The sequence below is a fragment of the Polypterus senegalus genome, chromosome 5, assembly GCF_016835505.1.
Source record: "Polypterus senegalus isolate Bchr_013 chromosome 5, ASM1683550v1, whole genome shotgun sequence".
In the NCBI taxonomy this organism is placed as follows: domain Eukaryota; kingdom Metazoa; phylum Chordata; class Cladistia; order Polypteriformes; family Polypteridae; genus Polypterus; species Polypterus senegalus.
Genome location: NC_053158.1, coordinates 131944571 through 131971948, shown reverse-complemented (window position 1 = coordinate 131971948; position 27378 = coordinate 131944571). Strand labels below are relative to the sequence as shown.

The 27378-nt window shown below is 36.0% G+C and overlaps 1 protein-coding gene across 2 annotated transcripts in view; it reads left to right on the top strand.

The window, feature by feature from the left end:
* Window positions 1-27378, top strand: part of LOC120529507 (coagulation factor XIII A chain-like) — a 255609-nt gene that overhangs the window by 172423 nt on the left and 55808 nt on the right. For both annotated transcript variants that reach the window (XM_039753362.1, XM_039753363.1), the window contains 2 exons: window positions 18613-18766; window positions 27057-27335. In XM_039753362.1, coding sequence (XP_039609296.1) covers window positions 18613-18766; window positions 27057-27335 — 433 coding nt within the window. The remainder of the gene's footprint in view (window positions 1-18612; window positions 18767-27056; window positions 27336-27378) is intronic.

Sequence of the window (27378 nt, the reverse complement as noted above, 5' to 3'; positions counted from 1 at the left end):
AGACTGACAGAATCGTGTCCAGTGAATAAGATAAAACTGAATACCACAAAAACAAGGAACTCATTCTGGACTTTGGAAAGCACATCACAGAACCGGTTTCACTCGACATCAACGGAGACTATGTGAAAAGGTTGCACACCTTCAAATTCCTTGGAACCCACATCTCAGAGGACCTTTCTTGGTCTGAGAACATAACAAAAATGGTCAGATAAGAGCAACAGAGACTGCACTTTCAGAGAGTGCTCAGTAAAAAAAACAGCTTTTAACTGTTTAATCGTTGAGCTCATCCTGGCATACTGTATCACAGCATGGTACACTGGATGCATGGAAACAGACGAGAGGACTATCCAGAGAGTCAAACACAGCACAAAAAAAAAAAATCACAGGCTATCTCACAAGACTCACCAACATCATTAAGGATCTCTCACACCCTGGTCACCACCTGTTTCAATTGTTGCCCTTTGGTCGCTGTTATAGATCTTTGAATGCATGGACCTACAGATCGTATTTTCATTGTATTATTTTTTTCTCCAGTGACAATTAAGGCTTTCTATTCTAAAAACCAGGGCTCCATTTTTCTTATTCTTAACGAGCAATACTATTTATCTTTCTAGTCTTTTTCATAAGCAATTTTGAAAAGCAAGAATTTAAATAGGATACCTTTTACCATTAGCCTCAGATCACATCTTTGTTACCAATTTAAAAAGCTTTTCAAAGATTTAAAGTGGCACTTCAATAACTTTGTAGATGTGGCATAATTCTATACAATCAGAAATTACATTATCTTTTAATTAGATTTTAAATATTTTCAGACGAGTCTACACTAGAGAATTTACAATAACATTTGCATCTAGAAAGCACTGGGACACAATGGTGCTTTTTCCTTATTTTCTTTATAAAATAAAAAAAAAAAAAAAAAAAATCACAAAAGACCCCAGGTTCAGAACTTTTATAACATCTGAGTTTTCATATGATAAGGTGGTGTCTTGAAGAGTAGACAAAAAAAAAAATTGACAAAATAGCAGAACATTTTCAATATTTAAAAAATAAGAAGCATGAACAATAGCCTTTTGGAAATTAACATAAAACATTTTCTAACCTACTTAATCCAATTTAATATCATGGGGGCTTGAACTTACCCTGGCAACAGCCCTGGACATGGCACTAGACCTATGCAGTGAAAAATATTTATACAATTATAACCTGTTATAGGTTGGAAATATAGTGTAGTAACGTATTAATATAGTGTCCAGATCCAAATATGATGGTCTTAGCCTTTACAACTTTTATTTGTTTACACAAAATATTCCTTTCCTAAAATGTTTTCTACACTTGCAATATGCTAAAATACCAAATATGTTAAGTGTTATATAAAACTAAACAATTTTACACTACTGTATTTGTAATGTTAAAACTGAGGCAGTACTTTAAAGGAAAAAAAATGAGTCAGAATCAGAGGATAAGAAATAAGTTGAGGTGATTATCTTTATAGAAACATGGTGAAATAATGTTCTTTTCAATGAATTGATATATCTTACATCTTTGAAGGTGCTATAATTTCTTATTACATTCTAAAAAGAATGATTTATAATGTACATGAAAATGCCTTTAACAGTTAAGTAACATATTGTATATAGATAGCAGAGCATTTAAATCATGCAAACAATGTGTCAGACCTATCTTTAATAAATTAGACTCTTTATAATTTATAAAAGATAGTAAAATATATTGAATAATGTTGAAATACAGGTGGCCCTATTATGCACAGTTGCTCAAATTGTTTAAAAATATTTAGTCACATAACAATTCTTTGTGAAGCTCCTCCTCATAAGGAATATAAATGCAATTTCTTCATCTACTCTTACTCACTGAAGAAAAATAAACTGGCAACACTAAAAAAACCTACAGCATTTAAAATAAAGACAGCCATTAAATTAATAAATTGCTGGTTAAGGACCATATTGATTAAACAATGCTCTGTTGCATTCCCGGGTTTTGTACTGTTGAGTAAGTTTTATTTTTTTCTACAGTTTAAAAGGTCTCACAGTCATTCTCATGATGATATAAAGGATGGGATTTAGAAAACTTCCAGCAGGAAAGGATAGCGTGGCAGGCTAGAACTGTAACAAAAGGTTTCACACTAGAGTGTTCATTGAACTGTATTTATTGCTTGTTCCTTCCAGTAAAATCAGAAGTAGACTTTTAAAAGATGAGGTAGTTCCAACATAGGTCCAATATTTAAGTAGAAATTGTAGTAAAAGTGAAGATAATGTATAACCAAAACATGTGCCCAAGAGATGCAGATGCTTGAAAGTATTACTCACTAATAGTACGCAGACCTGGGTGAATTTAATAGATGTAATAAAATAAAAGCAAAATTAACTGCATCATGCATTAAATCTAAGAAAAAAGTGAGTGTCTGTGGAAATTTGCAACACAGCATTTACTTCATTTCATAGTAACTGTTCTATAGAAACCTATTGTCTAGAGTAAATGATAAAGGAAAAGATATTTTATGGCCATCCATATAGTTCCACCCTATTATTCTTCTTGGGGCAATGTGAGTACTTTTAAGGAAAAGGTGTAAGGGGCTTCCAAAACCCAATTATGAATTATACTAAATAGTAAAAATATACTAGAACCCACAGAGAAATTAGATTTGTCCTCTGCACCTTAACTCCCCTATACAGTATAATAGTCTTGCAGGCTGAATAATCGCTTTTCAGAATCTGCAATATTGGCAGTGTAAAATAGCCCACCAACAGTAGACTGCAGTACAATGTGATAAGTGGTCCGTCGTGCTCTGTGAATTTTAAATAAATAATTGCTCCCCATAAAGTACAGGGTCCAATCGGGCATGAGTATGTGTGAGCACACTTCACTCCTGGGATGGTTGGGGTGTCTGGCTGACTGCATATGCAAATGCGAACATTAGTCAGGTGAATCATTCAGAGGGAGCGGTGCATCACATCTGTGCCCAATTAGGCAGGCCAAATATAAGAGAAGAGGTCAGTCAGAGAAAAAAGAAAGGAAAGAATGTAGACGAAGGATTAAAGATGAGAGAGACTGAACGTGGTAGAATAGGGAGAAGCTGGTGCAGAGGAGAGGAGGCAGGAAGCCAGGAGGAGAGCCTCCTCTAATGCAAGATCCTATGTAGGATAAACAGAGGAGATGTTGATATCCACTTGCACAACGTTTTTTTTTTATGTATTATTAATTTATTTATTTATTTAAGAAGATTAATTTGTAACACAGCACTATTTATTTGAAAACTTTTCTTTTTGATGGATTTTAATAAAAGTACTGAGCTGCTGATTCACCTACCCCGTTATATATGTATATGTCCTCATTTGACCAGCTCATCTCAGTTATGACTATCGACAGTTATGGGTTGAAGACGCTCCCTCAAGCAGACAGGGAGAATGGAACCAACCCAGCCCATTACATCCAAATCCTCTAGAACACTTAAAGACCTACAGTGTTTTTTAGTCTGTCTTTTTGAAAATGGATTAGTATAGAACATTCAATATTCTTAACTTAGACATTACGGTCCACACCGTGGTGTGCATTGAGTTTTCCAGTTCCAAAGTGAAACACAATAAAATAGAACATAAGCTAAAAAAACTCTAAGTAAGTCACACAATCTCCAAAAGTAAAAATATTATATTATTATAATGGCTAAGGCTCACTTTTAGTGTCATAGCTTCAATACCTACAGATATCTGCACCAACCTAGACCAGTCAGTGTTAAACGTAGCCAGTCATGGCCATCAATCAAAGCAGAATGTTAGGGAGAATAACTGGAGTTCCACCCATTTCTGGGAATATGGGTTCTCTGCAGAGCCATACACTTTGTTTAATTAGCCAGGATAACACAGCACTGGACAGCTTGCAACTGTTAGTTTGCTTTGAAGTGTGGTATTTCTGCCTTCCTAGTTTTGACTTAAGCCCATAGTTATGACTGTTCTTTCATTTGGTCCTTCAGTGCCCATTTTCCTGTTAAAATAATTTTTGAAAGAGCAGTCCTTAGGCATGTTCACAATACAGTCTTGGACCATTTACCTATCAGCTGAATTTCACGCAGTTTAGTGGTGTTGTTCTCACGGACCATGTCGACAATTAGGGTCTCTTGGTGTGGGGAGAACATAGATGTCCTACCACCCCCATGTGGCAGTCTTTCAATTCTACAAAAAGAGAACATGCACTTACAAAAATACATACATGGAATAGGCCTGCAAACAGTCAGACTAACCCTCCATTACAATACTACAGTACACTGGCACAGTGATGTACTGAAACATGTTTACTGTGGTACAGTATATAGTACAGTCATTGTACATATGTAATTGTTGTCAACATTTACATACTATAATGTCAAAAAAGGTAACTACCTGTTCTCTTCTCTAAATCTTCAGATTATGGTGGACACAGTGAATCTACTGATGTTTGGTTGTACCCTTAGTCCAGCCTCCTTCATTGTCATACCATGGACAAGAACATGGTCAATCACAGTAGCTCAGATTTCATCAGATATTACTTTTCTTTGTCCTCGCTGACCACCTCGACCACCTTGACCTGCTCAACCTCCTCTCACACGAACTCCTCTTCTTAGATTTCTATCCATTGTAGTGCCTCACAAACCAGTGCTCTGGCTTATATGTACCCTCACATCATTAGCCACAAGTGTGATAAATTTTTAGTTGTTGTGTTCAACCGGTGACAACTGAGCTTTAATTGTGTTTGACTTTTGCCACCTGTGCTCACCATTATGCAACACAATGACAATATGTTGACAAGATGTGTCTAAACAGGTGAAAAGTGCTTATGGTTTTGCCAAAAGTGTGACTGATTCAATAAGTGGGATCAGGCAACTGAGATTTTGGTTCAGACAATAGGGTTTAGTGTTTTAGCAATCGAGAAAAACTGTAAAAGGAAGAAAAAATTGTCAAAACACAAACCAAAATGAGGCAAAAGGATCTGACTAAAAATGCAACACATGGCAGACAAGCACAAATAAATTATGCAGAAAAATAGAAGCATTACACCCCCCCCCCAAAAAAAAAATCAATACAATACTCATAGCTATGAACTTTTTTGCACCTGACTGACACTCTCCTGGGGCCATCTCCGCAATCTCAATATAAAGGTTGAAGGAGGTCCCACGGCACTGATGTTATGATGTTATGATATGTTCCACCCACAAAAAACAAGGAATAGATTCAATCAACGTAAATGCGCAAACAGTATAAATAAACATAACCATATTATTAAAATTGAACAAATGCAAAAAATGCTAAAATTAACAATAAAATTGAAAATAAGCCAGGAAACAAACCCTGACTTAACATGACAATGTGAGTATCTTGGCTTACATGACATTCAAAAAATTCATTAGAACTCTCAAATTAATAGAAATTTTAAGTGATTTATTAAACAGCAAAGACAGTGGTGAAAGATTAAGAATAAAATATTAATGTACAGTGTTAAACAAGATTACAACATAGTTAATGGATTTCTCTTTCTGATTTTAGCTCCTCTACTTTAATTTATCCAAACACTCAAAGTACTTTCAAACATGTATGAATTTAAGTTAACATGACCTAGCAAGCAATGAATAAAAGTTCACTTAGTGCTAAAATTTAACTTTGTGAATGTGTTGGATCTTCACACATTCTTCATGTTTCAATCAAGATTCAGGAGGGTGCAGTTGCAGCATCTGCAAACCAGCTGTTGGTGAGAAACAGAAGGATAAACAAGGTGGAGGAGTATTAGAAAGTGCAGCATCTGTAGAACATTTGCTTTAATGTTGGCCTATATACTGTACCAGAGGTTCTCAGATTCATTCCTGGGACTCTGTGTGCAGATTTTTTAAACCAGTTTCACAATCGAATTCAATTTTACCTGTAGTTGATCTCATTGTTTAATTAGCTGACCCTCTTTCCTTCTGTTATTTTATATTTAGAAAAGAACAGTAGTGTGACATTTCCATTTGGAAACTTTTATGGCAAGTTAACAAATACTTGTCTTTTTGCCATATATGTATACATTTAACTCTGTTATTTTCCTTTAATTAATTTTTTGTGGAGTCTTGCTCTGTATTTGTATACAAATACTGACAGTTAATGATAAGCAGAACAGATGGCAATGACATTGAATGATAAAGGGCAACATCTATTTCAGTGTCATAGTTTTGTGTGTTTATTAGTTCAAAATTTCCTACATAACTAGAATATTAAAAAGTACAAAATATTTAAAAGAGAAATGCTTGCACATATAACATACATAAATTCTTGCTTCAACAAATAAAAATGTAGTATAAACAGTTTGTGATTTCTAGATTGATACAAAAAAAAGCTTGGAAATAACAGCTTGTATAGTTAAAGTAATACTTCAGCCAAATATGACCATTTTTGCATCTATTACTCACCCGTCGTTGTTTGTATTGGTGGCCACAAAAATTAAACTTACGTTTTAATGAAGGATAGAAAAAAAATCCTGATTCAATATGTTAGTACAGAGATCTAGAGTTTTTGAGTTTTTTCAACCATCACTACAGACAACTCAGGGTAAGTAACAGTTTGGGTGGAGCATTTTTTAATGTGGGAGCCCATTAAAAATAATTTAATTGGTTGGGACACAAACTTGAAGCCATACTGAGCTCTCAGAATCATACTATACTACTTATAGTAGCTTACAAATTACTAGGTATTGCCATACCGCTGATAATGGTAGGCGTGTCTGGACAAAAGTTCAAGGTCAGTTTTTGATATCAATCCATCCTTGTTTTCTACTACTACATCTCTGTAATGTCCTCTGATCTTGTTTCCTGCCAAGGGAAATCACCCTTATACTTCCACCTGCACCTTCACTATCTGGAACTGAGCTGGGTAGAGCTACTATATGGAGCTGTCATAAAACCACAAACCATTTTGAACTTTTGACAAAGCTTTTAGAGGCCCCTAAAGACTACACTTTGTGATCTTGAGGCCAGCATGGAATAAATATACAACTGATTGTATCAGCTACTCTAAAGCCCCTGTTATTTTCAGAATATGCTTCACATGCATTAAAGGGGGTCTGTCAGGGATTCTGTCTGTCTCTTACACTTTCATTTCCATTCCTCCTATCCAATCTAGCAGTTTAAACATTGCGTGAATTAATATTTTATTTTCAGTAAACGTTGGAATACTCGTAAAAATGTGCACACATGGGAGAAAGCATACATTCCACAAAGACATTTTATTCACAATGGTGTTTTTGCTGCAGTTCCTATAAAAAGTAGGAAGTTTTAACATTTTATGGACATATATCATTGAATCACAGTGGATTTAATTTTGGCTTTTTCAACACTGATCATCAGAAAATGAGTAATGCCAAAATGAAAACAGGTCTGTGTAAATATAAAACAAAAAATAACATAAATATTCACTCCCTTTTCATGTGATACACCTAAATCAACAGTGCTGGAGCCAACTGGATTTCAGAAGTCAAATAATTAGTTCAGTGGAGATAACCTGTCTAGGGGCTGACTTGATTGTAGCATAAATGTACCTTATCTGGATGTTTTAACTTGTGGTGAGTCAGTATCGTGGCCTAACTCATACAATAAAGACAAAAAGAAGCAACGGAGTGAGAGTGCATGAAAGCATAAGTCAGGGGATGGATACAAGAAAATATCCAAGCTCTAAATCTGCCTAGATTAGCCCATCCACAAAAACTGAGTGACTGTGCCAGAAGACCAGTGAAGGAGCCCACCAAGAGACCTATAACAACTCTAAGGGAGTTACAAGCTACAGTGGTTCAGATTGGAGAGGCCATACATGCAACAACTGCTGCATGGTTGCTTTGTACACACAAACTCAAAGCTGGAATTGCTGCCACAATTGTATCTACTAAATACTGACTTCAAAGAGGTTAATACTTATGTAATAAATTATTTTGTATTTTATATTTGTAATTAATATAAACCCCTTTGCAGACATCTGTTTTCACTTTGACATTAAAGACTCTTTTCCTGCAATGTAAAATAACCCACATTTTTTATAATATTTTATAATAATAAGATGTCAACACTTCCAATGGGATGAATATGTTTTATAGGTATTTTATGGTGAATTTAAAAAAAAAGTTATGTTCTTAAAAAACGACACCTATGGTTTTAAAGTAAGTATGTTTTTGACCATATTTTAAATATACAAAAGTCTGCATATTAATATTTCATGGAGATGCAAAGTAAAATTATGGCTAGTTGAAAGGTACTGGGTACCCTAGGTAAAACTGGCACAATGAAGCTCCTTATGTTATAATTTTTGTTTTTTTCCATTTCTGTGGTATATCCTTGTAGTCTAACCCAGCAATCTTTCTTGGAACATTAATATGAAAACTATATAATGACATAATAAATGATGTGCTATTTGGGAATAAAGGGGACTTACCCATAGATCTTTGCTTTTTTGCTTCCACCATTGCCATTTATCTGCAGCCCCACACAATTAACTTGTTTGGCTGCATTTTAACTATGTTTATTTGATAAAGTTCTTTTAATTTGAGATAAGTCTTTAATATTTCTCACCTACTTTGATAACCTAACCCTTTAGCATTTGGAGTTCCTCTGCTGACAATGCTAAGACTAAGCAATCACTGTGTCTTTCAAATCTCCATACTGCATTGGTGCTGTCAGATTGTGAACGTATGTGAGTTGAAGTCTCAGACTGACAGTTCTTGAGAAACATCTCTCAGAGTGTTGAAGCAGAATGGTCAGAATGATCATCTCAGCAGCCTGTTTACTGTGTGACTACTTAAAATGCCATGAAAGCTATGAAAGATACAGTAATATAGCAGAACACTCAAATTAACAGAAATTTAAAAAATGTATTAAGCAGCAATGACAGTAGTAAAGTTTGGTAACAAAATATTAATGTAACAATTAATTAACAATTAACAATTTCCTTAATTTTATTTCCTCTTGTTTAATTTACCGTGAGATTTTAACAGTTTTATGCTTTCTTTTCTGAGCACGCCAACACTTTCAAATACATATAGAGTGAAGCTAAGTAGCAAGTGGAATAAAAGGTTATTTAGCTAAAACCTAGCATTGTCAATATGTGAGACCTTCACACATTAATCAGTTTTTATCAAGATTCAGGCGAATGCAGCATCTGCAGAGCAGCAGTTGGTGAGAAGCAGAAGGACAAACAAGGTGGAGGAAGATCAGAAAGTGCAGCATCAGTACTGCGTGTGCTTTAGTGACAGCCTGCGTGCTGTACCTTTGGTTCTCAGATTTAGTCATGGGGTTCCAAGTGGCTGCAGATTTGTTTTCCCTATTAGTTTCATAATCAGGGAAACATGTTTAACATTAATTGATGTCATTGTTTAAATAGCTGATCTGTTTTCATTCTCTTATTGCACTTTAAGGGTAGTGCAGTAGTATGAGAGTAGCATTTCTAAGACTTTATAGGAAATTAATAAATACTTGTTTCTTTGCCATATGTTAAAAAGCTTAACTCTGTTTAGCCATTTTCTTTTAATTGATTTGTTCTTTGGAGTTTTGCTATGTATTTGTATACAAATTCTAACAGTTAATGATAAGCTGAGCAGGCACCAGGGCCAATGACACTGAATGATAAAAATGTCATGTATCTGGTGCTTGTTTGAAAATTTTTTCATAAACCTTTCAAATAGTTGGCTTCTTATTTTTTTTTTTTTTAAGATTATTTTAGTTTTGCTTTGCTAATACATTATATATATATATTATTTATCATTTTGCACCACCAGCTTGAGCTGATCATCAGGACACATGACATTGTTTACTAGGGAGAAACAGGAAGTCGCATCAGTTTGAGGTTATTGAAAGCGACAGTATTTAAACTGTCAAGTCAGTTTTGATTAAGTTAAAATTTTTGGAAAAATCCTAAGCAGTGTATTAGCAAATGCTATTCACTCTCCAACAATGAACTCTTGCAAGGTTTTTGACTTTGATTTTAGGGATGCACCTTGGTTTTGGTGCTCATCATAGAGATAGAGATAGAGATAGAGATAGAGATAGAGATAGAGATAGAGATAGAGATAGAGATAGAGATAGAGATAGAGATAGAGATAGAGATAGAGATAGAGATAGAGATAGAGATAGAGATAGAGATAGAGATAGAGATAGAGATAGAGATAGAGATAGAGATAGAGATAGAGATAGAGATAGAGATAGAGATAGAGATAGAGATAGAGATAGAGATAGAGATAGAGATCTTGGTGTTAACTTCTACTAAGTTAATTTTCCAGTCTTGTCTTCCCTATTACACTTCCTTTGCACACAGAACATAAAGAGCAGCAGCTATTTCAGTATCATACTCTCTTATGGGCTTATTAATTTTAAGTAATCATCATCAGAACACTAAAAAGGAAAAATTATTAAAAAAAAAAAAAAAGAATACATTCTTAGCTCTTTATCACACAATTTCTTGCTTCAACAAAACTTACATCTTGCCTGAAGGAGCAGCCTGAGTTGCCTTAAAAGCTGATATATTGTAATTTTTTTAGTTAGCCAATAAAAGGTGTCATCTTGCTTACCTTCTCGTTGCTTCAACAAACAAAACATTAGTATAACCAGTCTGTAATTTCTGGTCTAATACAAAGTAACCTGAAAATGAACAGCTTTCTTAATTTGAACGGTTACTCTATCCTAAAGTGATAATTTGTGTATCTATTATTCACCCTGCTTTGTTTTTAGTGATGGCTAAAAAAAAATTAATCTCACGTTTTCATAAAGAATCAAAATAACACAATTTCTGATACAGCAGACTTGAAGGGAGACCTCATTTTTTCACCACATATAATAGAGGGTAACTAACAGATTAAAAAAAAAAATTTGGATGGGGTATTCCTTTAATGTATGAGTCCTATTAAAATAAATTATGTGGAAGAAAAAAACGGATGCTACACCTTGGCTTACAAATCAGAATGGAATGTCATGGATACATGCAAAGCTGGCTGACATCTTGTTGACTGTGATGGGCCTTTCCCAATCCATACTTGTTTTCTACTGCTGCACCTCAGTAATGTCATTTGATCTTGCTTCCTGCAAAGTCAAATCACTGCCTACTTCCATGTGCACATTCCACTATCTGCAACTGGCTAGAGCTACTACAGAGAGCTGTCATAAAACCACATATCATTTTAGGCTTTTAGCAAAGCTTTTAGAGGCACCTGAATGACTTCAATTTGTGATCTTGAAGCCAGCATGGAATTAATATCACCAATTTTATTAGTCACTCTGTTATTTTCAGGGTACAAGTCATGCGCTTTGAATGAGGTTTAGTCAGTGCTTCTGAACATCTCTTGCACAAACTGTTGCAAGACTAAACTACCAGCCTGCTTATCTCTCTTGTCTGAAACTGCCTTTTAATCTTTTGGCTGAATGACACAATGAACATCTTCATGTAAATACAGTACAGTACATAAACACACATTTGACTGCATTTTAACTATATGATTTGATGAAAATGCATTTAAATTAAAATACATCTTTATGATTTTTGCACCTATTTTGATAACCTAATCCTTCAGTGTTGTAGGCACCTTTGCTGACAGGGTTTAAACTAAGCTGGAATGATGATATGCTAGAGATAATGAATTACAAAGCAATCATGATCTCTTTCAACTTTCTGTATTTCATGGGTGCTGACAGTTAGTGAGCAGAAGCCTTAGACTGACAGGTGTGAGGCCGAGACTGTTCAGTGGATTTAGAACAGCAGGTTATTATCCTGGCTGCAGAATTTTGAATAAATTGTAGGCAATGGATACATTATTATTATTATTTAATAATTGCCATTATTAGTGTATAAATGGATATAAATAATTGCATGTAAATGATTTGCCAAAATCTGTTGTATATAAACGATACTGTTTAAAACGTTATTGTTTTTTCATCAGAAAACCCAGTTTCCACGTCTGCCTGTATTAGTTTAAATGGCACTTTTACCACTCGCAATAGTGCGGACGCGCTGACTTATTGTGTCGACTGGGCAACACAGTGAATGCGGCGTCTATCTATATATGTTTATGTTTTCCGTAGTCTGCTACAGGAAAGTACTCTCTCGACCATTGACATTGGTTTCGCTCCTTGCTATTTTCGTTATACTGTGACGGTGGTTTCCTAAGCGTTTGTTATACTGAATTACTTTCTCACCATTTTCCGTTCCTATTCTTACACCGCCGTATGCTACGGTGGGCTTCAGCTAGTCGGCTAGTATCTTTTATAGGCAGTAGGCTCTCCTGATTACAGCGGACAAACAATCAGGCTGTCCCCATGTCCAAACTACACAAATATCAATGCCTTCGAAAAAACAAAAAGTAATGTGATAAAATCAATACTATTAATGTGGTATTTATGCCAATATTATGGCTTTGTTGAAAGTTAAGGAAAAGACTTTGCAACTTTCTTTACTTTAATTTGCACTTTGTACTTTGTGTGGCTATAGACCACAAGATTATTGATTAACTGTAATCTCTCTGTAGTTAATATATAATATAGATTTTAAATTAATTTAGTACAAGGTGTACAGCAGTATCTTAATGTCAGTTGCTATAAATATTACATGAATAGCTAATTTACTAAAACACAATGTTTTCATATCAGACAAAAAAATATGAAAGTAGACTGTCAACAAATGCCTTAAAATCCCACTGAAAAAGGAGTTTCAGTGATTGACTGAGTAACTGAGGAGCTCTTTATTTTTTTAGTCTTTGCATATAGGGCTTTGACTAACATTAGCTTGATCTTTCGTGATATTCAATTTAAAAGCTCAGTCCAATATCAAAGTGCTTCTCTTTCACGTAAGAAAGGATTTTCTAGAAATAGTGTATTTAACAACATGCCTGCTCAGCAAAGTGGACATGTCTGGACTGCCTGGGAAATTCAACACATGGGTGTGCCAATATATTGGATCCTGCCTTGGATCCTCCGGCCTCTGATGTGCCAATTACATCAGTGAAGGCAATGAAGAGAAGAATCAGTGGATATCTCTGCAGGTGGCTTTGGTTACCACGTAGCCGGAGCAGTGCAGCTCTGTACAGGAAGAATAACATTCTGCAGCTTCCTTTCAACAGCATTACAGAAGAGTTCAAGGTCTCCCATACTAGAGAATCACTGCAGTACTGTAACTCCAAGGGTTCCAAAGTCTCTGGGGCAGGCATTGAGATCCAGACTGGTAGGAAATGGAGTGCTGCTGGGAGCTGTAGAGGGCTGAGGCACAAAGCAGTGGTGGGCAGTTGCAATGGAAAGATCAGGATTGGGCAGCTTTCCAGTGCCTGAATACAATAAGGTCCATGGCACGGAAAGGTGACTGCTTGTCCAGAAAGAGGTGAGAGCAGCAATGGACAGGGGAAGAACCAGCAGCATGGCAAGTATGAGGCAGGGGAGAGCTTAGATGAGATGGGAAAGTGTAATGGAACAAAGGCTCACTTGGACGGACATCTGGAGAGCAGAGCCCCAGCACATTAAATTCCTAATCCAAGCAGTATATGACATCTTACCCAGCCCTGCAAACCTCCAAATGTGGGGCAAGGCTGATACACCTTCCTGTCCACACTGCTCTGAGTGAGGGACACTCAAATACATCCTGAGCAGTGGTCCAGTGGTCTAAGCAAGGCCTTAGGGGAGGGTCGCTACCAATAGCACCATTAGGGGAGGGTTGCTACCAGTAGCACCATTGTTACCACAGTTACTGAAGGCTGTTGCTGAGAGTGTCTCCTCAGCCATAACAATAAACAGTCCCCACTGTCCCCACAAGAAGATAACATTCATCAAGGCAGGAGATCAGTTGAAACCACATGCAAGAGCTACTAGAGGTCTAGTTTCCACCGCACAGGACTGGCAGATTAAGGTACTGTAGATCTGGACAAGCAACATAAGTTTCTGGCACATATCACGGCAACATCATTGCAACCAGACATTGTCATTGTGACCAGAGCAGACATTGTCATTGTGTCAGTGGCCTCAAAATAGCTTACCCAGGTAGAATTAATTGTGCCCTGGGAATATTGTATAGAGGAGGCATTTGAGAGGAAGCTGGTCAAGTAGCAGCTGGAGGATTGCCGGAGAATGTGATTGCGAGCACACTGCCATCCAATGGAAGCAGGCTGCACAGGCTTCGCCAGCCTCTCTCTCTACAGAATCTACACACTGCTGGGCATGAGTGTGCACCTGAGAAGGACAGCCATCAGGAATGCAATGCAGGCAGCAGAAAGAGCTGTGGATTAAGAGGGGTGATCCATGGCTTAATGTTGCAGGGACGCAAATCTGAGCTTGATTAACCCTGGCTGGGTCACCTGGGTGAGGGTGTAGGATGTTGTGAGACTGGATAAACCCTATGAACCCAGGAAACATCACTGATGATGCATCCCAGCATATCTGTAGTATGCGTCTTTCACCTCAGGCAAAATTCATGTGTTCAGGCCATTTTGAGCATACGGTTGAATACTAGTTTTATAGATTATGTGACTTGAATAATTTGAGATTTTTTTCATGAACATTTTGGTATTGTTTGGTGTTCTTCAATGTTGGCCCCATTAATGTCCATTGTACCAGGATCTTTTGTCCTGCAAACATTTATAAAACTTTGCTTAATGAAGAAACGTGCAAACATTTCTGCTCAGGTCTTTATGTTACAAATCTAAACATCCTTTCCCTTCTTTTGTCCTTCTTTTGAAAGTTCTCTCAAACTTGATAGAAGTGCTAAGAGACTGCACCTTGCATTGTCATACCATAAATGGCCTGCTGGCTCTGTTGAATTCTTTGGTTTTCATCAGCTTTATATAAGAAAGGATGTTCATAGGGAGGCAGCATCACTTTAACATGAGCTCACCCCCTCACAATCTTATTTTGGACCCTTCTGTTCCTGACTGACTTGACAATACTGATATTTGCTTGAAATTCAGGCTGTGATTTATGATAGCCCTTCAAAAGCAGACAAACATTTTAATACATCAAAACACATTCATCAAACTACAGTCATGCTCTGGTATTTAAAATTATCTCAGAATTTGATTTGTAGCACCATATAATAAAATTCCAATTCATAATCCAGTGAGGAAGGAACCTGGATGAAGCCTACAGCATTGCAGTGTGCTATCTGCATTGCACTCAGTGACAACATTAACACACAATACAGCAAACTCCCAAACTGAAACAAAACAAAGGCTCAAAGGAAAAACTAAATATAAGTATCTGTTTAAAAAAAAAAAAAAAAAAGACAATTAGATCCTGACTGTTCCAACATTTTAACCCCCACAGAGAAACCCATTTTGTAAATAAGTATGAATGACAGAAGCAGTTTGTGACATGTAAAACCTTGTACTCTTTCACTCATGGCCTGAACATATATTTGGAATATTCTTTTTCTATACTTTAATTACTGTATATCAATGTATTGATCTGTGCCATAGGACTTCTTATAATTACTTTGTAATTGTACTATTAATCACAGTTCCTGTCCTCATTATTGAATCTTTGCTGAAAATACATTGCCATAGAGTCATTTGGGAGTAAACAGTACCTCAAAGAAAATGTTTGAGACCTAAACCAACTAGGTACCACAGGATTTAAAATTTTTCTTTTCTTTCTCAACTGCAAACACACTAAAAACAAATATCTGGTAACACTTTTTAAATAACTGTTGTTAGTCACCAAGAAACATTATTGCTTAATAGATTAATTTTTATATATTCATATAGTTATAAAGGCCATTAAATGATACTTGATATATACATCATCATAATTTTCATTAGTAAGTTATTAAATATATAATGCTTCTTTAAATCTTTACAAATCATTTATTCATTAGTTGTAAATCTTTAAGCAGTATGTAAAGTTTTAACTTTTGATCCATTGTAAAAGCTTATTAATGGAAGGGTTACCAAATATGTTATTTTCACTTGTCAGGTGAAATTTGATAATGAATGCTATCAATTCACAAATTCAGTAAAAAAATAAATGCATACTTCAGATCTTGTTGGCTTTTCTTTTAAGATAAAGAATGATAATCATGAGATGAGATGAGAATTTATAAGCACAGAAAAAAAAAAGTCACACTGTACACCGAAACTCTTACTCTGCCTGTTCTTCTAGCCACCCGTATATGCAAATTAAACAAAGACAATACAATTAACGTGTTAATAGCCAATTCACAATAAGAAAAAAAATCCATCCATCCATCATCCAACCCGCCATATCCTAACTACAGGGTCACGGGGGTCTGCTGGAGCCAATCAAAGCCAACACAGGGCACAAGGCAGGAAAAAAACCATAGGCAAGGCGCGCACACACACACACAACAAGCACACACTAGGGACAATTTACAATCGCCAATCCACCTAACCTGCATGTCTTTGGACTGTGGGAGGAAACCCGCGCAGACATGGGGAGAACATACAAACTCCAAGCAGGGAGGACCCGGGAAGCAAACTAGAGTTTCCTAACTGTGAGGCAGCAGCGCTACCACTGCGCCCCCAAGAAAAAAAAATTCCATAATACATAAGAGTAGTGAAATGTAAACATATGTAGTGCAAATACTAGGGCTATTATGGAAACACATAAATCAGATAGTGAGATTGAAACATACATTCAACAAAAAAAAAAACACACATAATGCAGATATCATAATTGAAAAGGTGACTCTAAATTACTGGCTGGGTCTACAGTAGGTGCTAACACAGCCAGGTATTGTGAGGGGAAGAGGTTATAGATGGAAGTCTAATTGCTTGTGGATAATACACTCATATAGCATCTGCCCTTGATGTAGGAGTGTAAATAAATAGTTTTGAGGGTTGGTGCTGACTTTATAATTAATAATTATAATTTTTAAATAAAAATTATAATTAATTTAATAATTCTAATGACTGTGTCATACATAGATAGAAGAGCTATTCCTGAAATGGTTTGGACAGTCCTAACCACCCACTATATGGCAGAGCAGATTACCAAACCAAACTGTGATGGCCTTGGTAAGAATGCTCTCAATAGTACCCCTATAAAAGCTATTAAGGATTCTGGTTACCATGCCAAATTTCTTTATCCTTCCTAAGAATTACAAACATTGTTGAGATTTTTTTCCCCCAATCGATTAGTGTTGTGGGATCAGGTAAGAGCCTCACTAATGTAAATGCCAAGAAATACATAGGTTTTCATTCTTCCACCTTTGCCCCAAGGCCGGCACGGTGGTGCAGTGGTAGTGCTGTTGCCTTGCAGTAATTAGACCTGGGTTCGCTTCCTGGGTCCTCCCTGTGTTGGAGTTTGCATGGGTTTCCTCCTGGTGCTCCCACAGTCCAAAGACATGCAGGTTAGATGCATTGGTGATCCAAAATTGTCCCTAGTGTGTGGGTGTGTGTGTGACCTGTGGTGGGCTGGTGCCCTGCCCGGGGTTTGTTCCTGCCTTGTTGGCTGGGATTGGCATCTGCAGACCCCCTGTGTTAGGATATAGTGGGTTGGACAATGATTGACTGACTGACCGACCTTTGCCCCAGGGAAGTGATGTGTGTTATGCTTCTTCTTTTTCCACAATCAAGTCCTTAGCTTAATTAACACAAATTACCAAGTGAACTACCTCCCTCCTGTAAGCTGCCTCGCCTCTCCTGGGACTCAGTCCTATGACTGTGATCTCATCACCATATTGGACTATACTGGAGTTATACTAGGAATCAACACAGTCACTCATGAAGAGGAGTATAAAGCAAGGTATTTAGCACACAGCCCTAAAGTGGTTGATGGGTCCGTGTTTTTATATTGGAAATCATTAAACATTGCACTATATTCACTCACTTGAATGGAAATTAAAATGCCTGTTTTGCTCAGATTGTGCAGTACTAATAAATCTAAATCATATTTTTTTTCATAATATACAGCATAATCACTTCATGTACTAAAGAAAATACTTTTCAGAAATTAATATTTTACTAGGACGTCATTGTGAGATGGGAATTTGGGAATACAGAGAGGAAAATGAAATGTCAAAATAAGTAAAAACTAATTTTTTTTTTTCACATTTTTCATTGTTTGAGCAGATACCCTATGTGGATGTGCAATGCTCACCCTTATCCACCTGTAGCTACACTCCTATTTTACTAATAAATCAATGTGTACCTAGTATTGCTGTATACTGAGAAGTGTTAAAGGGTATAACCAGCCAAACAAATAACACTATAGCCCTACAGTATATGTAGTTTGTGTGAATTCCTGCATAATAGTCTCAAAACTACTTAATCTGATTATGGGTCACAGAGATTATCTCAGCAGCATCGAGCTCAGAGTTAAAAATAGTCCTGGAAAGAGCACCAGTACATCACAAGAGACCACTCACTAACACCGGGCAAACTGTTTTTGTAGATGTGGGAAAAGACCCATAGTATCTGGTGGAAAAGTTATGCAGGCAAGGGGACTATGTGCTAATGCTATACTAAGAAATGAGTGTGGAATTTGAACTCCGTATGCAGCATCCATTAAGTGTTATCTTGTGCATTTGTATTTGTATTAAATCTATTTTTTTTAATTTCACTTAAGGCTGATTTTAAGTTTCTATTGGTAGCGTATTATTTTTTATTTGTGAATGTTTTTGGCTGTTTCAGATTAATAGTGATGTGGTTTACTGGAAGAGGAATAAGGATGGAACTCAAGAAGCCATTAAAGTCAACAAACAGCATGTGGGGCAAATGGTATTGACCAAAGAAGTTGGCAGGGATGCCCAGAAGAACATTACTGATCTTTACAAATTCAAAGAAGGTCAGCGAGTCTTAAATGGAACTGTTTTATATATACATCTAATATTCTGGTAAAGTGAATATAAATTCACACAGGGGATTTTAACATATCTTATTCATTTATTATTTATTGTATGCTATTTCTAAAAGTGCCTTACATTGTATTCACTTATTAAATTCTTCATGAGAATATAAATAAACTGTTAAGGCAGTAGGACTGATGTATTAAAACAATATGATAAGTTGGTGGTTCAGGATAAAAGCCCTAATGTGAACCACAATAGTGAGAGGAAAGATGTGCTGTTCAAAGTCTGAATGGAACAAAATACAGAAGTTACTGGTAATTTGCAGATTGGAATTGAAGTACCTGCAGACAAGCTAAAAATAAAATTATATACATAAAAAGGTATCTAAAGCTAAAGACTACTAGGGTGTTTGGACTGTATCGAGATCATGATCCAGACATAGCTTCCAATCACAATACAGCCTCACACTCTCTTTCCTTTGTTTGCAGCTAGCTTTTCACATTTAATGTTTTTTCTCAAGTGTTAGATATCAAACCTTAAGCATTTTTGGAGCTCAGCTCAATATAACTATATTTGCTAAGGCAATTAAAGGTGAGCCTTGTAAGGATATCAGTAATAAATCAGGATCGGAAATATTGCTTTCAAGTTCCTTTAGGCCAAAGTATTCTTCCCTTGTACTCAGCAATTGACTTTAAAAATAATGTACTCATGTTGACAAATATTGTTCATTAAAAAAGAGCTGACTTTATATTTGTACTTTTTGTAGTCCGTGACATTATGAAAATCTCATTTGTAAAGGTCTATGGAAGGTGCAAGTTGTAAAAGTCAAACGCTGTGAAGACCCTGAATAATGTTAACATGTAGTTGTAGACTTTTAGCAGTTTTAGTCTGTATTTTGCAATGATTGGTCTTCTACCACTGAAAATAAATGTACTAGAGTAACTAAGAACATTTGATAAGACAACTTCCTAATCATAAAAATCTGCCCTTTTTAAAGGTTGTACGGTAGACAACATTGTAAAAGCCAGGGTCAGCAGTATGCAGTTCTGCATGGCAGACTTGGACTTTGAGTTGGTTGTAAATCCTAAATTATAGGATATTTTTAACTACACATTTGAACTCTTCCACAATAATGCAAATGATTAAAATTGTTGTATAACTTAATATGTTAATAATGTATAGTTCATGGGAAAAACTTGATTTTAAAAATTCTCAGCTGGAATAGAAAAATAAATTAAAGAAAAAATCAAAGCATATAAGATCACACAAAATTACATATTCTGCCTGTTTAGGCCCTCTCATTTTAGATGTGGCCCTAATTATTACATAAAAGGGCACACCTTAAACTTTGCAGGTAATAAATTTTAATTAATGTACTGTACAAACAAGAAAAATGTATTTATACAGTTTACCAAATAAAATAAGTTTGAAATAGGTTAGCAAAAATTAAAAATCAACCTTAACGAGAGAGGAAATAAGACAAGTGGGTAAAGATAAAAGATTCACTTATGTTATGAGTTAGACCAAGGGTGGGTACAGTCGTTCCTGGAGGGCTGCAGGTTTTTGTTCCAACTCAATTGCTTAATAAGAAGCACTTATTGCTCAAGTAACATTTCTGCTTCACTTTAGTTGTCTCGCTCGTTAAAATTTTGAACCCTTATTACTTATGTTAGTCTTAAACAGCTGTAGTCTTGGTTTTTAATTGCTCCTTATTCGCAATAAGATGTAAATGACAAAAGAAACCAGCATTTCTCCATGTAGTTTATTTCCATTTACACCTGTGTGTATTTACCATGCACTATTTAGCTTAATTAAAATACTTGGAAGGAAAGTGAAGAGAAAAAAGTGAAGGACTGAGAATTACTCACCTATTTTAGACTTCAGATCATTTAGATGATATCCTTAAAAAGGTTAAAAAAAAATCTAGGATATGAGAATGACTTGACATGGCAGAGTTAAAGCACTAGTGAGCCATGAAATTTAATTATTGACAAGGATTTTTTTATTTTTTTTATTAAGCAACTGGGTTGAAACAAAAACCTGCAACCACTGCAGGCCTCCAGGACCGACTTTGCCCACCCCTGAGCTAAACCTTAGTAAAATCACACAAGAACGTAATATATAAGACCTAACTTAACATGTTGTATAAGCTTGTAATACTATCAAGAAGGAGATATTGTTTTTGATTTACTGTTATTGTACACATCTTTATTTATTCATTCAGGTCACTGTCATGGTCTGGCATCACGTCCACTGCTGTTTCCTGCATTGTCATTGACAGGTCCCCTGCAAACACTTAATTGAGCTAAGCATGTCTGAGAATTAGATGAGATAGAATATCTTTATTCAAGCATATTAACATAATGGTTCTGCAACTGAATCCTGGTCTGGGGGGCAGTTTGTGTGGAATTTGCATATTTTCTCAGTGTCTATATGGGTTTCCACTTCATAAGGATAAGTATGTCAGATTAATTGGTGACTCTAAATTGTAGGTTCATGTCTGAATAAGTCCTGTGATGAACTGGTATTCTATTCAAGGGTGGTTCCTGCTTTGCACCAAGTGCTGTCAGGATAGGTTCTACTCCATTGATCCTAAACTGCAATAAGCAGATTTGCTGGTGAATGGATGCGGTCATTCAGTTTAAACACATGCTGATCAAAATGCATTAATTTATTGGTATTGTCCCATCTCCCCAAAGGCATAAATACCATTAACATTTTACATGACTTCCCTTTTGCTTTCTTCTACCTTTTGCTTACCTTTCTTTCTTCTGCTTCCTCTCAACCAGCACATTTTATTTAAACGTCTCCCATCTACAATCTATACTGCTATTCTAAAATGTTCAGTGTGTGCTTCCCAATTTGTTTATGTCTTGTGTTTCTTTACATCTGAATTTCATATTGCACTGTACTACAGTTTTCTTCCTTCTTCCCTCAGTCTCCACCCTGTTTTCATGAGACTTTTTAGAAGCACACTTGAAGAATCTATTGATGGTTATTATGCTTTTATCTTTAGCTAGCTGTGCTCAGAAGGTTTGAAATCTAAGTATTCAATGTAGACCCTAGTGTTAATGTTTACAGTGCTTCATGCAATGCATATGTCTGTGTTATATGCCATTTGGTTAGGAATTTGCAAAAGCAGTGTTAATGTTTGTGATGTGCCTTCTATTGGAGTGACAAATGCAATGCATATTATTAATAAAAATGTTTGTGATGCACTATCTTTTGAAATGACAGAGGCATAGCAATCGGATGGACACAGACTTATCCTTTTATTAATTTGGATCTTGGCAATGAGTGTTTATTTAAATTTTGAAACTTAAGTTTACTTATCAAGTCCTTTTTTTTTTTTTTTTTTCCTCCTCAAATACTGTGTTTTCAAATTCTTATAATGTCTATATTTTTTACACCGATCTTCACAATTTAATTCTTTCTTGTCTTTAAAATGATACTTCCTTCAGTACAGGATTAGCAGTATGGAATATAGGTCTTTCAGCAGTTCTTCGGCAATGCTCAGCTTTTCTTTGTCATTTTCCTTGGCCTTTTATGGAGTAATATTTCAGAAAAACTTAAATATGCATACAAATATACATATAAATCAGGGGTCCCAAACTCCGGTCCTGGAGGGCCCCAGTGGCTGCAGGCTTTCATTCTAACCCTAACTTCTAACTTCTTTTGAATTCATTTCATTTGACTTGCTCTTGAAGACTCAGACCCCTTAATTGTTTCTTTTTCCTTAATTAGCAGCCAAACAATGATAAGATACAAAATGAACCAAAACATGAGCAGCAAATGGTGTTGATAATACAATACCTGAAAATAAACAAAGGTGAAGGTCTCGGGAATGTTGATCTGCCCCAAAACATTTTAACAGTGCTCTTTGAAAGGAGAAAATCAACATTTTATGAATTGTCGGCTATTGCAAAATGAGAGCAGCAACAAGCCGTGGAATTAAAGAGCGAGTTTAATTAACAACAAGAATCGGCGCCTAATTAAGCAACCAGTTAGAGTGAAAGTGGTTGGAATTTGAGGCCCTGACTTAGTTGCTCTTTTGTTGGCTCATTCGCTTCACATGTCATTTCTGTTTGGGTGCCATTTAAGGAAGGAAATGAAGCAATTCAGATGAACAATGAAGATATTCAGGGAAACAAATCTTAAAAAACAGGTCAATTAAAATGGATTCAAAAGAAGTTATTTAGCAGCAAAAACATGTCACTAATTAAGAAAAGGGTTAGAATGAAAACATGTAGCTACTGGTGCCCTCCAGGACCAGAGTTGGGGACCCCTGATATAAATAAAGGCACTGTGAAATATGACAATAAATAAATAAAAAATAAATAAAAGTGAACATAAATTAAACAAGTCTTGAAATATATGCTTTTGTCGCAACTTTACATGTGCCAATTTGACACAGAATTCTCATGGCAAGCAAAGCACATGCTCAAAGTTCTGACTGTGTATGTCCATGGCAAACATGAGTGCAAGAAAAACTTGGCCAGGAAGCAGCCAGTTGAATGCAAGAAGCACTAAATGTATCATCTTCTCAAAAGTCTGAACCCAATATGTAGTGTCTGTCTATAAATGTAGCACTTCATGGCCAAAGATAGATTACTCAATTAAAGATTCACCAATCAAATTATAGTACTTGCTAGGGACCACCCTCTTAACTTTGACAGGTGAAAATGACAGTTTTAATTTCAAGCAGTATTTTGTGCAACATATTGGCTCATTGATACAAATAAATGAAGAAATAATTAAATAAGGCCTGCGATGGACTGGTTTGTTCCTGCCTTGTGCCCTGTGCTAGCTGAGATAGTCTCCCGCGACCCTGATCAGGACTAAGGCTGGACTTATACTGCAAATGACGCATGCTTCAGCGAACGCTACTGCAGTTGTACTGTTTATACATGTGTGCGTACTTTATGTAAATCTGGAAGATTCCACCAGGTGGCAGTGCAAGATATCATCACAGTGAGAAAATGTTCGGCTTTGCTGTGTTGTAAATTGCCTGAAACATTTATTAAATTCAGATGACACCTTGCCACAATATCTGTGAAAAGGATGTTTAATGATTACATCCATCAATCCAGGAAGGTGCCCATTCCAGCAATGATTAGGTGCAAGACAGAAACAAGATCCCTGGACAGGGCAGCATGTCATCGCAAGGTGTACACAAACATACACATACAGTGGCGTCATTTTAGTGTCACCAAATCATCATGTCTTTGGAAGGAAACTGGATCACACTTTGGAAACCCACCTGGAAAACATGCAAACTCCAGGCAGGGAACACCAGAGATGCGAATCCCTGATAGGCAGCAGCGCTACCAGGGACGTGACTCCCTGAGAGGCAGAAGCGCAACCGCTCTCCCACAGTGCCACCACCACATGTGTAATTAATAACAGTATTCGTTATTTAAATGAAGTTAACAATCTATCTGTAAAATTTAACATACACACTTTAATGCATTTCATCATTAAGGCGATATCAAGTATAAATCTAAGGATTCTAGATGTGCAGAGAGCTGAAATATCAAAACTTTTATGTACAGTATTCTGTGCGGCCATTGCTGCTTGCCGCTGCTGTCAGCTCAGGAGGAAGCCAGAGAAGCAAATAGTGATTAACAACTGGGTCTGTTTTAAGATGACGTTTACAACGGTCTACTTTAATGCTAAAATAAGCTATGAGGTTAAAGTGGATATTTCAAGATTAAAGCTGAAATTTGTACTTTAATCACAAAACAGACATTTTTAACTGTGTCCTTAATTTTTTTTCAGTGGCTCAAATACTCCACTGTACATTCTGATGCTGTTGTGAAGGTGCAAAAAAAAAAAAAAAAAAGCACAGAAGATGGTATGTGACACTTTTAAAATGTATTGTGTCATTACATTGGGGAATATGCGACGCTTGAATATAAAAGCACTATGAATGCATTTGTGCAGAGCGGTTTTCTGTGAAATGTAGATAGTAAACAGACACTCTGATGTCACGTTCCAACCTGATCACACTGTGCCACCCAACTTTTTGCTGGTATTACAACTCATGCACATGTCACATTAATTTCTGAGGATTTGCTCAGAGGACCCATGAAATGAATGTCGGGAATGTGTGAGTGTACACATTCTGAGCATGAAGTATATTAGGAAATGAAAAATAATTAAATAAATACATGAAGAAATAAAGCATGACATATTTAATGATTCATGCTCACATAGAACTGTGTTTGTTTTTTGTCATATTTCACAATGCATTTATTTATTATTTTAATTTTAGTGCAACTTTATTTTCAATTTTATTGGCACTGTCATTTTGTGGCATTTTGAATATGGTTGCGAGTCGCATATTTGACATAGCACAAAGCGTGATGCCACACTACTGCAAGTATATACGATGGTGGTATGGTGTAGGAAGTGTCCTAGTTCTTGGGTAATTTATAACAAATTCCACGCTTGCTTGCAATCTTGATATTTGGCCATATTTTTGCTTTGATTTTTGACTTTGATTTATCCTGTTCATTTTGGCTTTGACACATTAATCTTTTTGTTCTTCTAGTTACAACTCTGTTTTTTGGAATTTCTTTTAACAGCCCTTTAACTACTGGTCTGTTTTTTTTCTGCCTGTACTTTAAAAGAACAAGCCTTATTTGTTTCCATCAGGGAACAATGTCTCTGTCAAATCAGAATACTACCATTGTTGTGGAAGCACAAATTATACATTTTGTTGCTTCAGTCAAGCTATAGCATACATGATGAATTTTTAATTTCAGGTGTATAGATGACACAATATACTTGAATACAAGGACAGAATAGTTTATGGAACAGTTTAATTATATGTTCACAATTTCTTGAGCACATTATTAGCACCGGCAGAATCTGGCACAACACAGGACAGATACTGTTGTAGAGGTGGTGAAGATACATAGATTCTCACTATTTTTAAACAGCAATTTATTTTATTTCAGGGACCACAGGAATGAATTCAGCCTTGACCCAACTTGCAAACCCACATAGAGATATGGGTATAGAGGCTCAAAAATCAATAATAAAATATATATTGAACAAATAAAGGCAAAAAAAACTCAAAAACCCACAAATATTAAACAAGCAACACAAAGGCCCTCCCCAGTTCCCCAATCGTGGTGGTAACTCTACAGACATGAGACAAATAACACTTGACAAAGCAGTTAAAGATAAACACTCCCAATTTAGTCCACAAACAGTCTGGTCCCACAGAGGCAATGATGGTGAAAATGAACTGAGACGTCAAGTGAACAGTTTCCTGACCGTTATTAAAGGTTTGTCCTACCATGTTCCAGGTGCTGCGTGAAGATCTGTGTAAGTTGGGAGCTCTCTCTGGGCTAAAGTCACAAATGCATGCAGTCTCTTAGGTCATCTGTGGGGAAACTTCAGTTGAATGGGGTCCCTTAGTCTATTTTACACATTTTAACTAACAATCATTATCTTTTGTAAAAGCTCTTTTTCTCATTCTTATTGGCTAATACAATTAGGTACTAACAGCCTATTAATTTAGTCCAAGGGTGTGCTCTCTTATTTAGTTGAAGTTCCACCAAATTAAAAGTCAAAATGTATACACTGCACTCATTGATCAACACAGCACACATCACATATCATAGTACACATCCTCATGTCACAGATTTGATTACACACTTAACTTCCTTAATTAGCCTCTTTGGAAGATGGTGCGATGGACTGAATTTATTTAGTTTTGTGAACCATTACTACTATGGAGCAATAAAGTCAGCAGAAAATATGGACATATTAAGCAAGTCTCATAACGATCACTTGTTATTACATTTGTTCCTTTTGACCTTTTGTGAAGAAGAGAATTACAAAAGTTGAAATCATCATATTGTTACAGTGTTCACACATGCAGGGTGTGGGACTTTGTCATGGCCAAACATTTTAACCTAGTGCTTTTCAGATGTACAGCCGATGTATTAGCCTCTGCCAGACAACATTCATACAAACACACATACTGTATATGTATATATGATACAAACTTCATTTACTGTACTTCACTAGATCTAGACCTTAACCAATGTTTACATCTGCCTATTAATATGTATCGAAATTAATTCATTTAATATATTTGCAGCTGTTTTGTACTGATGATAATTATTATTGTCATTTAAAAGTGTAAAATCTGTAAGGGTTAGGGTCTTCTCTACTTCAAAAGCAAAATAAATCTTGGGTTGAAATATCTTTATCTTGGAGAAAGAGTCATTACAAAATTTCACAACTAAAACTGGCTATATTTATTCACAGGAAGTGAAGAAGAAAGACTCTCAGTAGAAACTGCTCTTACATATGGCTTAAATCGGCAAACAGTTCATATGGAAGGAAATGATGTTGATATGGAGGTGCGTCTACAAGATGCTATCTTAATTGGAAGTGACTTCAAGCTGAACCTGGAATTCAGAAATCGTTCAAGAGAACGCAGAACAATGAGTATCTATGTCAATGGGAATATTGTAATTTATACTGGGGTTACAAGCAAAGAATTTAAATCTCAGACTCTGAAAGTTTCTTTGGAGGCACAGCACAGTAAGTAATTTTATCACTATGCTCACATTTCTTCACAAACTAA